Here is a 13,746-nt window from a genome sequence, read left to right on the forward strand (position 1 = left end):
AGCTGAAAATCAAACCACATTCAAGACAAGCCCACTGTTTCTCTCCTTTGGAACCTACATTTAAAATTCAGTTCTCTCCTCCCTCTCCATCTGTTTATATACATATATATGTGTATGGCAGTCACAAAACAAGGATCATGAGATGAGATGTTATCGGATGGGAATAGGAAGATGGAATGCAAGTGATAAAGAATACTTTGGGACTAACTGGGAGAAGAAAGAGAAGACAGTGGGAAAGGGGACTCAGGAGGACAAAGTATAATGAGGTGTGTGATAAGCCTATTGCTTTGTGTGCTAACTTAATTAAAATAGTATAAGTGAAAAAAACCTGGATGGAGACTTAGTGAAACCAAACAAGCTACTTTTATCTGCCCCACCCCACCTCACCCCCAGTTGTTTTCAGAAGTGACTGAAAGGTACCTGGCCTACATTGAACGCTTTATCTTATTTGTAAAGCATTAAAGAAGATACGCCTTCAACTCAGAGCTAAAAGATTATGAATCCTCACAGGAGTAGCCATGGAAGTTGTCTCGAAGTCGTTTGTAAAAGTTAGATATTGTATGTGAACTTTATTGCCTAGTGCTGAGTTTAGAGAATATTCCCTGAATGATCCAATGTTTGTATAACGCTGCTCAAATATTTTTAGCTTCTTTCTAGTGAAATCATTCTTTTGCAATTACTGTTTAATGTACCTCTGGCTGGCCTGAAACCTATATATAGACCAGACTGGTTGATTTGCTTGCCTTTGCTTCTTGAGTGCTGGGATTAAGAATATTTGCTACCACGCCTCATCCACAATTGTTCTTGATCAAGATAAATAAACGGGGGACCATTCAAAAACTATAAAGATACAAATTTGAAATTCATAAAAAGTTTTCTCTTTTTGAAATTGGTGGATTCTGTGATTTGCTACTATATACTTAACTAAGGTATACGTGGTAAAATGGTTCTTGTCATCTTGTCATCTCACATTGTCACTTTTATGTGTACATCTACATGCAAAGCAGATTTCTGTGCACAGTAACTGACGGGAGACATCGTGCTAGATTACTGCACTGTTGAGTTCTGTGACCTGTGGTGTCCTCTCTTCTTCCCAGGCCCAGGGAACTACCGTTCTCTGTTGGCCTCTTTCCCTCACTCTCTCCCCACCCCTCTGTCTGTCTGTCTTTGATTAGGTTGTATCTGTAAGGGACTCATACAGTATTAAACTTCCAGTGCTTGATGTGTTTCCCTCAGCTCAGCATCGCTCAGGTTTATCTGTTCATGTTCAGAAAATAACAAGATTTGTCTAAGTCTGAACAAGCGCACACTCCCTCCGTTACTCCTTTATCTATTGGTGAGTCTTTCCTTTCTATCTGTCGTGGCCAGTGTCTAGTGCAGTGAGCATGGGCTGTCTTCATGAGGAGCTAATTGCATTTTCTTTGGATGTATACCAAAAAATGGAATTGCTGGACCGTGTAGTGTAGTAGTTCTCTTTTTAAAAGTTTGAGAAACCTCTACCGTTCAGTAATGGCGCACAGGTCCTTCCAGCAGCATTCCCCATTCTCCACACCCAGGCCAACACTTGTCACCCGTCTTTTTTATAGCCATCCCAACAGGTGCATGGTGGTGTCTTTTTGTGGTTTTAATTAGCTTTTCCCTGATGATTACTGAAGTATTTGAATATTTTAGTATGTATGTGTGTTATTTTCCATTGGGAACGTGTGTGTGTATGTGTGTGTGTGTGTGTGTGTGTGTGTGTGTGTGTGTGTGTGTGTGTGTGTGTGTGAGTGAGCGCATGCTCACACGCTCACATGCTTGCATTCTTTGGCCAGGTTTGAAATTAGTTTGATTTTTGCTCTTGAGCTATGAATATTCCTCATGTGCCTTGATTATCAACCCCTTAATTTTAGGTTTTAAGATGAATACCTGAGCTTTTCTTTGTTAGCACATGTTTTCTAAGGTTTCTGATACAGCTTTTACCCGGTTGGTCTGAAGGAGAAACTTGCTGCTTGCTTAGTGAATAGCATGAGTGTTCTGGGCAAATGTTTCTAAACTACTTGGAATCCAGAGGGCAAACAAATATTCTGAAAGACTCTGGCAGTCTCAGCTTAGTAATTTACTTTAAGAATCAGTTATAATGCTGGGTGGAGTGGCTCACACTTGTGATCCCAGCATTGGGAAAGCTAAGGCAGGAGGATTGTGATGAGTTGTATGCGACGTGGGATCCTATGAATTCCAGGCTAGCTTAGACCTGGAACATTTAGATTAGATAAAACAATAAAAACTGGTGCTTCTCAAATCAAAGCTAACTTTCACACTCTGTCTTTTCCAGCGTCCTGAGGTTAGCATTATACTTTTCCAGTGGAGCCCATGACTTCTGATCAGGACGCTAAAGTTGTGGCTGAACCGCAGGCACAGCGAGTCCAGGAGGGCAAGGACAGCTCTCATCTGGTAGGTGTTGTTAGAGGGGAGGCCCAGAGGGAGGCCTGTAGGGCACAGGCCACAGGCATCCATTCCTATTTCTGATAAAGAACTCTACATTGGACTAAAGCAGAGGTTAACAGTAACACTAATAAAGTTTCTTAGACCATGTGTATCAAATGAGAACAGAGGAACAAGAACTTATTCATCAGTGTTCCTGGCTGAGAGCTCTACAGCAAGAGATACACAGAAGCTTTCAGATTTCAGAGAGAAAGACCTACAGGGCCAACTATGCTAAGTTTTATAGTAAAAGAAGTGGATAGCTATATTGAAGCATAATTATCTAAAAGACGATGTGATCTGATGGTATTAGCTGGGAACTTAGCTAGAGCGTTCAGATTGTTTTTGGTTTTTGGTTTTTTGATATCTGTGTGTGGCATTCCTCCAGATTCCCTCTGGAATGAGGGCCTTGTGACATATTGTTTTATGGTATACTTGAGGAGAAAGTAGTAGAAATTCTAGTTTCCATTTTTCTGTTTCTTTTTTTCCTGGTAGCAAGCTGTAATATTTCAGGCTGAACCATATTTGTTTGAAAAAAAAATATCTGCAGCTTTATTAGCAGAAACTACAAGTACTAGGTGATACAGAAAGCAAAAGACATAACTTTAGATACTTAGAGCTTTGAATCAGGAAAATGCAATTTGGGGTCCACAAAGTGAGTAAAAGCAGTTGCCACACAAGCCTGCCAATCTGAATGTGATTTGCTGTGTTCCACAGTGGAAGGAGAGAACAAGTTTGTCAAAGCTGTTCTTTGACTCCCATATGCACACTCGCATCACCCACCCACCCACACACAATGTGTACATATACACATAACACAAAAGATAATAAAATAATGAAAGAAAATGTGAGCTGGAGACATATGCTCAGCAATTAAGAGCACTCGTTGCTCTTGCAGGGGACCCAGGTTTGATTCCTAGCTCTCACTTTATGACTTACTTACATCTCTAACTCCAGTTCTACGGAACCTGACCCTTCTTTCCTACCTCCATGGGTACCAGGCATATAGACATGCATGTAGGCAAAACACTCATGCACATAAAATAACCCTAAAAACGAAGTATTGTATATAGTGAATTATATGTGAAGAGATAGGACTTTATTTGACTTTTCGTGTGTTGTTTTGGCCACCTTTGAATTTTAGCCTTGGGCTAGAGAGATGGCCGAGTGTTTGAGAGCACTGCTTACTCTTGCAGGGGTCAGTCCCCAGCATCCACCCTGGCGAGCTCATAGCCTCTTGTAACTGCAGCTTTACACCATCCTGTGGTCCCTGAAGGCACCTGCACACACGTGTGAATACATACATGCATACATTCATAAAAATAATACATCTGAAAACAATTTTAATCCTGTCAAACAATAATATTTAAAGCTTCTAAGTGATGTTGGGAAAAACAGCCTTTTAAAATTACCTCAATTTGAAACTACCAGAGATTTTGTTTGTAATGTTTAGGTAGAACTTCAGAAGTTATACATTTTAAGGTGCCACTGTACTTCTGGATATCATTATTTACAGATTTCTTGCTATATAAAATTGTGATTTTTTTTTTTCCCAGTGGGTTTGGTTTTACTTAAATTGCTATGGTTTAAAATTATGTTTTATTAATGTTATGATAATGGAGTTTTTGATGTTTTCAATTTTACAGATGAATGGTCCTATATCGCAAACCACTTCTCAAACAAGGTCCCTCCCAGCTTTGACTCAGGTAATTCAGTAATCACAGACTGCCCAACCACAGCCAGGACTGCAGGTTATTACCCAATACACACATATGGAGAGGCACTCAGTAAGATGTCGGCGTTTCTTAAAAGGTGGATCTATTCGGCATTGTGCCCTGAGTGTGCTAAATGTTCATACTCTCTTTTTCACAGTGTGTCAGACATAGTAGTTTATTCTCAAGTATTTATGACAGTTAATCTGTTACGTATGTATATGATTAGCTTTACATTTTGATAACTTTTGGAGTATTCAAGTCAAATCCTAAGTAATAAAAGAACAAGAAAACAGGCTAACTATCTAGCTCAGCTGGTAGAGGATTTGCCTCATATGTTAGGGGAGATCCTCAGGACTGTGTAATGGCTGTGGTAGCTCTTACTTCTCACCCTGTCATGGGAGGCAAGAAGCAAGGGTGGGCTCAGGCTCATTTTTCATACAGAGCAGAGACATGAGACATGGTTTGTTGTTTGTTTGTTTGGAGAAAAGGATAAGGGAGTGGGAGTTCATTGTTTTAAATCTTGCTTTTTGCATGTATATGTGCATATAGGAAGTACATCTCCATAATATTACAAATTTAGTTTATCTTTTAAGTATTTTACAACTCTTAGGAACTTTACAGTATAATAAACATTAGTGATCTATTCTCTGAAATACATAACATCTATGAAATTAGCACATAGAAGTCAGAGGACAACTTGTAGGACTTAGTTCTCTCAAACATGTGGCTCTCGGAGACTGAACTCAGATCATCAGTCTTGGTGGGTGGCACTTTTACCCGGTGAGCCATCTCACTAACCCATCATCTACTTTAAAAAAAAAAAAGATTTATTTTATGTGTGTGTGTTAGTGCCTGAATGTATGTCTCCATACCCCATGTATGATCCTGAAACTAGCCTCCAATTTAGCCTCCAAGACACTTCCTTTAGCTATTGTTGTATATTTTCCTTATCATTCTACTCTTCTTTCATGTATTATTATATGTTAGTATTTTTTTTTCCCCTAAGGTGAGATTTTGCTACATAGTCCAGGCCAGCCTTGAACTTGTGACTTTTCTGCCCCGGCTTCTCTTAGGTGCAGAGATGTGTGTGTATATTCCACTACACTTGAATTTAATTATTATTTATGTTAGGCTTAAGTGTAGAATTTGATGATACTTAGTAGTTTGCTAAGTTGTACAGTCATTACAGTCTTGTATTTCTAGAACTTTTCTTGTGAGTTGGAATCTTCCTGTATGTGTGGTCCATGTTGGCTTTGAACTCTCAATCACCTTGCCTTATCTTCCAAGTAACGGTGGTGCACCGAGCATTTTGGTGGACAGTTACAGTTAATCCCTGGCCCTCAACCCTCAGTAGCCGACGGAATGAGGAAATGAAAGTGTTAGGCTAAGATAGAAAGGAAGTGAATAGGAACCAACTGACTTGACAGAACTGGAGCAAAGCAGGCCATCAGCTATGACCTCAGCAAGCGTGGATCCCAGGGTAACGTGAGTGGAAGCGAGATTGCAGTGGGCAGAGATGCAAGAGTGATGGGCACAGCACTTACAGCTGCTTTCTGCCTAAGGTCCTGATGTTGGTAGCAAGAGGAGGCTAACACAGATAGGGATGGGATGGCTTTGGACATAGTTTGAAGACTCTGGGCCTCTATGATGTGATCTACTTAAGGAAGAAACAAGATCTGATGACTGAAATTTGACAAGGTTATCAGTTAGAGCCACAGATTCTGCCAGAAGGAAACAGTCACCATTGGAAGCCCAGTAAGGAACTCAGACTCTATAAATCCTCCTGCTTTGGCCTCAGGCGTTTTCTGTTATAGTGGTTCTGTTGTATTTCACCATAAATGAGCAAAGATGCTGTTGGATAAAGACAGGCCATGTTAGTGCTTGCTTTTCTGGGGAGTGCCATGTTCTTTTCTACTCGTAATATTATTATTTGATTCTTATGCACTAACTCCGTAGACAAGTCAGTAAAGTTTGGACTGTGTCAGAATGACTTTAAGCATTTCATTATATTTAATTATTCCTTGTGTATGTATGTGTGTGTGTGTGTGTGTGTGTGTGTGTGTGTGTAGGATTAGTTAGGTCAGAGGGCAACTTAAGGGAAATCAGGTTTTTTTGTTTTATAAGTTGGACCCAGGGGTCAAATTGGGATTGTCAGGCTTGGCAGCAAGTGCCTTTATCCACTATGCCGTTGTGTCCAATCAGAAATAAGCTTTCAAAACTACTTAAAAACAACATCAGAGAACTTAGGCAAAGGAACTGTCTTGGGCTAAAGCTTGGTGGTAGAGTGCTTGCTTGTCATTTACAAGGCTATGGTTTAACTTCCAGGACTTAGCTTTTCACCCAGCCCCCATGGAGAAACTATACCTTTTGATGACATTGTTTCTGAGTGAATGTTAGATTAACTACTACATGTATGCATAAGTAAGTAGGTTCACACTCATGAAAATAGCCAGTACTTGCATTTTGTTTGTAAATGACAACTGCCTGCTTTTAGCACAGAGTCCTACAGGTTAAATGCTGTAGCAGTATATAGTGATTTTAGGAGAATTCTTAGTAGAAATACCAGTGCATTTTCTTTCATAATTTCAAATTTCAGCTATCTAAAGAGTAAAGACAATAGTATGTGCATCTCAGTGCAGGCATCATGAACCCTAGCAGTCAGCCTAGCTCTCACTCTCGTGCTTCAGTTCTGCCCCACACAACACTCTACACGTGCATAGAAGAACTTTATTCTCTGGACAGTTCGTTATCTCACCATCAACACTTCAAAATGGATTTTTTTTGTCATTCTATTGTTTTGCCTGACAGAATTAACATGATTTCTTAACATTAAGAATTTTTTTAAACATTTTTTATTAGGTATTTTCTTCATTTACATTTCCAGTGCTATCCCAAAAGTCCCCCATACCCTCCCTACCCACCCACTCCCACTTCTTGGCCCTGGCATTCCCCTGTACTGAGGCATATAAAGTTTGCAAGACCAAGGGGCCTCTCTTTCCACTGATGGCCGACTAGGCCATCTTCTGATTCATATGCAGCTAGAGACACGAGTTCTGGGGGGTACTGGTTAGTTCATAATGTTGTTCTACTTATAGGGTTACAGATCCCTTTAGCTCCTTGGGTACTTTCCCTAGCTCCTCCATTGGGGGCCCTGTGATCCATCCAATAGCTGTGATCATCCACTTCTGTGTTTGCTAGGCCCCGGCTTAGTCTCACAAGAGGCAGCTATATCTGGGTCTTTTCAGCAAAATCTTGCTAATGTATGCAATGGTGTCAGTGTTTGGAGGCTGATTATGGGATGGATCCCGGATATGGCAGTCTCTAGATGGTCCATCCTTTCGTCTCGGCTCCAAACTTTGTCTCTGTAACTCCTTCCATGGGTGTTTTAAAGCTAGAAATTAAGTAACTCTAAAATGTAGAGTTTTTACGATTATTTGTGTGTGTGCGCGCACGTATGTGCGTGTGCAAGGGCAAGTACCTGTGCCACATGGAACATGTGGAGGTCCCGTGTGCCATCTGGGTATTGAGCTCAGGCTTGCACAGCAGGGTCTCACGGGGCCTCTCGCCTAGAAGTCTCATGGTTGTAAGTGTACAGAGTAAGGTTCTGGTATTGTTTTCTTTAAAGGGACTTTGCAAACTAAATTTTTTGGTGGCTGTTGTCTTATGAAATATAATCCAGGTAATACTGAAACACTGAAAAAAAAGAACAGAAGTTTGAAATTTCTTCTGGCTGTGCTAAAGAACTTGAGTTGTTTTTAGAGTTAAGTGTTTGAAAATCAGATAAAACCATGTATATGTTTCTGTTCTCCTCCGGCTGGCTGTTCTGCAGCTTTAGATTCCATGTGCCATTTGAACTTCAGCACAAGAAGTCTGATGAATGTCAGGCAGGACTCTGTTGTCATTAGGATTTGGATTTGAGTGGCAGGAGCATGTGACTACTTTGCAAGGAGCTATTTTTGGTATGGGCTGTTGGCTTAGTCTCCAAACTGTAGCAAGTTAGTGTGAGACACATTTGTAGAGGCGCAAAAAAGGACGAACATTGTGATGTGAGTTCTGAAGTTTCGATATGGGCTGTTGCTTCAGCAAAGAACTCAGTAATGACAGTGACAATGAGAAAATTGGCCTGTTACAAAAATGTGTGGAAGAGAAGAAACCGGAGACCAAGATAAGTAAAACTTTATCTTCATTATTTGATACCCTTGAAGGTGAGGAGCTTCATACTGTTGAAAATGGACCCAGCAGAGCAGCCGCTGGTGTTACTGTGTGGACTAGAGTTTTTACCAGGTCCAGGCACAAACAGGATCATAGATCAAAGCAGTCATTGAATTCTAATTCCTCTACCACTTCTGAGTTCTTTTATGGGTCTGAAAATTTAGATGAGGTTAACAAGAATTTAGATACTGTTGCTACCGAAGAGAATTCTGAGATTGCCAGTGATCCACTGGGTATGAATAGTGATAGACAGGCTTGTTCTGAAAATGACCAGCCTTTCTCACGTGTGCCCATGTCTTCTGACCAGCAGGAGAAAACTTTTGTAAGTGACCATCTACAATGTTACCTGGCCACTTGCAAAAACTCATTAGAAAAAGAAAACGTGCTAAATGGTGGAATCAGTAGTTTAAATGAGAGTAACTCTGTTAGTGTGTCTGCTGGAGAGTTGCAAAATACAACCCGTATTTGTGTTGGTGACAAACTGTGTAAGAATTCAAGGGAAAGCAGATTTTATAGTATTTGTGCTGTAGATCTGGATTGTATGAACATGGATGAGGGACTGTTCACTCCCATGTATGGAACAGCTGCAGAAGAAAGCCATTCAGCTGTTACTTACCAAGTTTTCCAAGAGGATCGGCCCTTAGATAACAGGGAAGAGCATACTGCCTCAGATGCCATACAGAGGGCAGGAGAGCGAAAGCTGCAGCAGGAAGAGCTCTTACCCCAAGATGTCCTCGGCCCACGTGACACAAGAGAAGTGTCTAGTGAGAGAAGTGAATGGAGTTCTGATCCTTTGGTGGACAGTGCTGCATCTGATGAAGCACTCATCAGTGACCTGCAAGCTGAGTCTCTAAGGGCAAAAGTTCATGCCAAATTCCCTAAAGATCACACAGAACATAGTATATTACATAATACTGGCCTACTCCCTGAATTAACTATTAACATAGGCAGTGACTCATTACAGCGCATGTGTGCTGTATCTGAAGAGAGAGAGAGCAGTGCTTCAGGAATAGGAAGTCAGATGGGTGATTCACTTGTTAATTTACCAAGTGATAGTTCCCATGTTGATGGGATTGCTGAACCTGCGGCTACAACAGTTAGCACTTGTCAAAGTTTAAACTCTAAAATGGAAAGAGAGCACAACTCTGAAAAGCCACTAGACTGTAATGATTACTTCCACATCAGTGTTAGCAGGTCAGGTAGGACCCTTTCCTTTGGTCTAGATAAGATTAATTTAAGTCCTGAAAAGTTAGCGTCAGAGAGCTTAGACAGGGACTATCTCCCAGTTCATGCTAATTTCAAAGAAGCTGCCTTGAGCAAACTTGATGGCCCTAATCCTATATCCCACCGGGGACCAGTGTGTGTGGAGGAGCAACCCTTGGGGGATAGCAATCTGGAAACTGGAAGTATCCAGCTGGCAAACAGAGGTGAGCTGTTCTTGTGTTCTGAAAATAGTTCCATTTGTCAAGATGAGGATAAAATGAGCATTTTAGAGACGGAGAGCCGTGCCAAGAGGGAGTTGAAAAGTTGGTGTCAAGCAGATGTCTGTAGAGGTAATAGGGCAGACAAGGCTCAGAGAGAAACTTATGATTTAACGCAAGTGAAAAGTGAACCAGACACAGAAGAGGTGGTCCAGAAGGCGGATCTCCTGAAGCTTGGACTTTCACAAAGAATGCCAAATGACGAGTCTCACTCCAGACCGCATCAGGGCACAGTAACACCCCCTGCATTTATTTTCACTTGTACTGGTCCTGAAGCAAGGGAAACAGGCCTACATGACAAAACAGGAGATAAAGTACATGTGAAGAGCTTGGTTGGTGTATTACACAACCAATTCAGTGGGCCCTATGTACTAGCAAACGCTGAAAAGGAACCACAGAAAGCTAATTATAGAGAGATCTGTGAGAAGAACACAGGAAATGCCGAGTCCAGTTTTCATTGGGAAACCAGTGTTCTTAGCAAGGTTGTGCCCAATGGGAATATGGTAACTTGTATTGGTATTGGCATAGCAGCAGATCCTGACTGTGAAACTAATCAAATTGAAAACAGTTACAGAACTGATGGTGTGAATGAAGACCCAGACCTTACAGTTGTGCCACCTTTAAACCACAGTTTATTGTCACCTGAAGAGGAGTGGGCCAACAGTGACAGAAGCCCAGACCTGTGTCTCATTAACACTGAATCAATTCAAGATGTTTCTAAAGCCTTTGGTAATGATGCGTCAGAATTGAGCAAAGAAAAGCTAACATGCAAAGAAGAGAACGAGACACTTGGTTTGGATAAAGACAGTAACAATCCTAACAGCACTGGCTGCTTAGGCCCATGCAAGACAAAAAGGAAAAAAGCCAGGTCCACAGTTAAAGAGTCCACTTTACATGGGGAGATACAGTTTTTGGGAAACTCTGACGTGACTTTTAAGAAAACAGCATTACATGACTCTTCTGAAGTGTGCTCTTCTTTGATTGATGTCAAGTCTATACGAGTAGATATGCCTGCAGCTAGTCCTGGTAATGCTCCCCTGGCTATTCCTGCCATCCCAGCTGACAACACAGGATGTGTAGTGCCAAGTGCGGACCAGGACCACATTGCATCACCCACAGAGGGTGTATCTGAAAATCCCTCAGAAATGGATTGGCACAGGATCCCTGAAGAGTTCTATGCTCATTTTTTGAATGAATTTTCCTATTACCCTGTGGGAGGACTAGCAAGCCAGGCACTTTCAGGACTGGCAGGTGGGTGTGGCAGATATCAAGTGGGCTATCTGTGGGCTAACACAGCCACAGAGAACATGACAGAAGATGCTCAATTTTTTAATGAGGATCTACACAGCAAGCCCCAATACTTAGAAAATACTTCATTTTCCTTGGAACAGACCCCTTTTCAGCTGCCAGTGACAGAGGATGGTGTTATTTGGGGATGGCCAAGTAGAGGTGGACAGTTAGTAAGTATGCTCTCTTGGTCTTTTTGTGTTGTGCTGTGCCAGTTTTTGCCTTTTGATTGTGTTTATAAAAATTAGTTAGTTCTAGGTTGTGGGCAGTCTGGATGCTTTTTAAAGACTGAATGCATGAAGCATCAATTTAACCTTTTTCGAATGAAAAATACATGTGAATTATTGACATATAAATCAGAGTTTGTGTGTAAAAAGTTGATGTTAAAGCATGCCTCTCAAATTAACCCCCACTCAGCATTGTGTAGACCACAGCATTGTGTAGACCTTTTCATATGGATACTGTTTTGCTAAGTGTACCTTACCCTTCTGAGAGAGGTTCTTGTCACATGGGCAGTGTGATGTGTTTCAGCAAGTATTTGAAGTCACCAACAACATGTCACACTTGCAGAACACAAATACATTTCAAGTGTGTTTTCTATTTGTAGTATGTATGTCTAAGACAGAAAAATTTGCTACTTATCTGGACCTAAAATCTTAGTTTAGATGGAAATCACTTATGTCCCGACCTCCATGGTTTGGAAGAAGTTTTGCCACTGACACTGGGTAGCTAACTTGAGCATCTTTGTAGAAGTTCTTTAATAAATGCATTTATTATTCAGCAACAGGAAACCAGTGTTACTCATAATACACACGTACCAACGTATTAGTAAGGAAAGGACATATACTTATCCCTTTGTATGTGAAGGGCATTGGTTCCAAGACCCTATGGATACCAAAACCATTCTTCTGCATACTTTATGGTTTTCTAAAATACTTAAAATACCTAATACCTTGCACTATCTTTTTTAGCGAAATAGCAAGAAAAAGTTGTGTTTAGAAGTCCCTCCTCAAATATTTTTGATCTGTGACTTGTTGAATTTGTGGATGTGAAACCCATATAGACACAAAAGGCTGACCTAAAATAGGAATTTTTTTATTCAGCTAGTAATTTATTTGTAGTGATTTTTATAGGGATCAGTAAGAAAAGCTTGGCAATAGGAAGATTTCACTTAGATATTAAGGAGATACTTGTAAGATAGGGATAAGCAAGTCATGTAATTGAATGAATTGCCTATCAGTCTTGCCTCGCCTACTTTTTCTCTGTTCTTTAAGTATACACAGTAGCTCGTTATCAGTTGCTGTTTGGTACATTTATGCAACATGCAGACTGAGTGCTGTCTTTATCCTTGTGGCTTGAAGCAAGATATATGCTGTTTTAAGCTGGCTTTTCAATTACTAGATAATGTTCAAGCAGTATACTTATTTCTGGTATCATGTTTAATGGTGTTGCCTTCATTTTAAAACTTACTTCCAAAGTCTTGTCACAGACATTTTAAACTAATCCTATACTGGGAGGTGTGTTTTACTTTCTCTCTCTCTGTCTTTTTGTAATATATATATATATATACACACACACACACACACACACACACACACACATACATATATACATACACACATACATACATTCATACATACACTGTTGCTATCTTCAGCCACAAACCAGCAGAAGAGGGTGCCAGATCTCATTACAGATGGTTGTGAGCCACCATGTGGTTGCTGGGAATTGAACTCGGGACCTCTGGAAGAGCAGTCAGTGCTCTTAACCGCTGAGCCATCTCTCCAGGCTGGGTGCTGTGTCTCTTTACTGCTAAAGGGACAGAAGTAGCATTGAGTGGCTCAGAACTCAGGGCAACTCCAGGAATACATACAGGCTTTCCTCAGGCACTCTACCCTTTGCTCTATTGTCTCATCTATTTTAATTTCCCCGTTACTTCCCCACTCTGACACTCCTAGTTCTGACCTGCTCTGCAGCCTGTTGGTGAGACAGAATGCACAAAGCATCAGAGCCTGCAGGTGGGTTGCCTCATCTTTCAAAGAGAACCAGTTACCTACCTCACAGCCAAGTTCAAGTGGCAGCCATGTTCAGCTTGCTTCTGGTTTTAATAACTGACCAACCCATACATTTTCAGAGAAAAAATAATTCTGGCTCATAGATCCAGGCAGGTAAAACTAGGGTTCTTGATGATAATCCTTTACAAGTTTCATATACCTACAAGCAAAACCCATCTTTTAAATAAATAGTAGTAGGTTGGTCTTTGTTAAAAATATTTTTCATGTGAATTTTGAGAAGTCACATTTTGAGTTTGCTGATATTAGGGTATAATTTTCTAATAATATCATCACCATTGGCAGGTATTTAGCCTTTCTTTTTCTTGATTTTTCACATGAAATGGGGGTAGTGATCCCCCTCCCCCTAAGCTTGTTGCAATTGTAGTAGGAGTGCAGAATGCAGTGACTTTCTGTTGTTATGCCAGTGGGTCTTGGCAGTCTCTTCGCGCATCATTTCTTTTCAGTACTCTCTCCAAATCCTAATTAACTGCTCAAAATTGTATAGCTTTCCTGACATCTGGCTTGGATATTCTC

The 13,746-nt window shown here is 40.8% G+C and overlaps 1 protein-coding gene across 6 annotated transcripts in view; it reads left to right on the plus strand.

The window, feature by feature from the left end:
• The window catches only part of Larp4b (La ribonucleoprotein domain family, member 4B), an 80,799-nt gene that overhangs the window by 26,141 nt on the left and 40,912 nt on the right, over nucleotides 1–13,746 (plus strand). For 4 of the 6 annotated variants that reach the window (XM_006516476.3, NM_172585.3, NM_001311117.1 and 1 more), the window contains exons 2-3: nucleotides 2,315–2,433; nucleotides 4,110–4,169. In XM_006516476.3, coding sequence (XP_006516539.1) covers nucleotides 2,353–2,433; nucleotides 4,110–4,169 — 141 coding nt within the window. In that variant the 5' untranslated portion in view covers nucleotides 2,315–2,352. Of the gene's footprint in view, nucleotides 1–2,314; nucleotides 2,434–4,109; nucleotides 4,170–4,192; nucleotides 11,332–13,746 lie in introns of those variants that run through there. The other 2 variants (XM_011244254.3, XM_011244253.3) reach the window with 2 other exon arrangements.

This window comes from Mus musculus, chromosome 13 (assembly GCF_000001635.26).
Source record: "Mus musculus strain C57BL/6J chromosome 13, GRCm38.p6 C57BL/6J".
In the NCBI taxonomy this organism is placed as follows: Eukaryota; Metazoa; Chordata; class Mammalia; order Rodentia; family Muridae; genus Mus; species Mus musculus.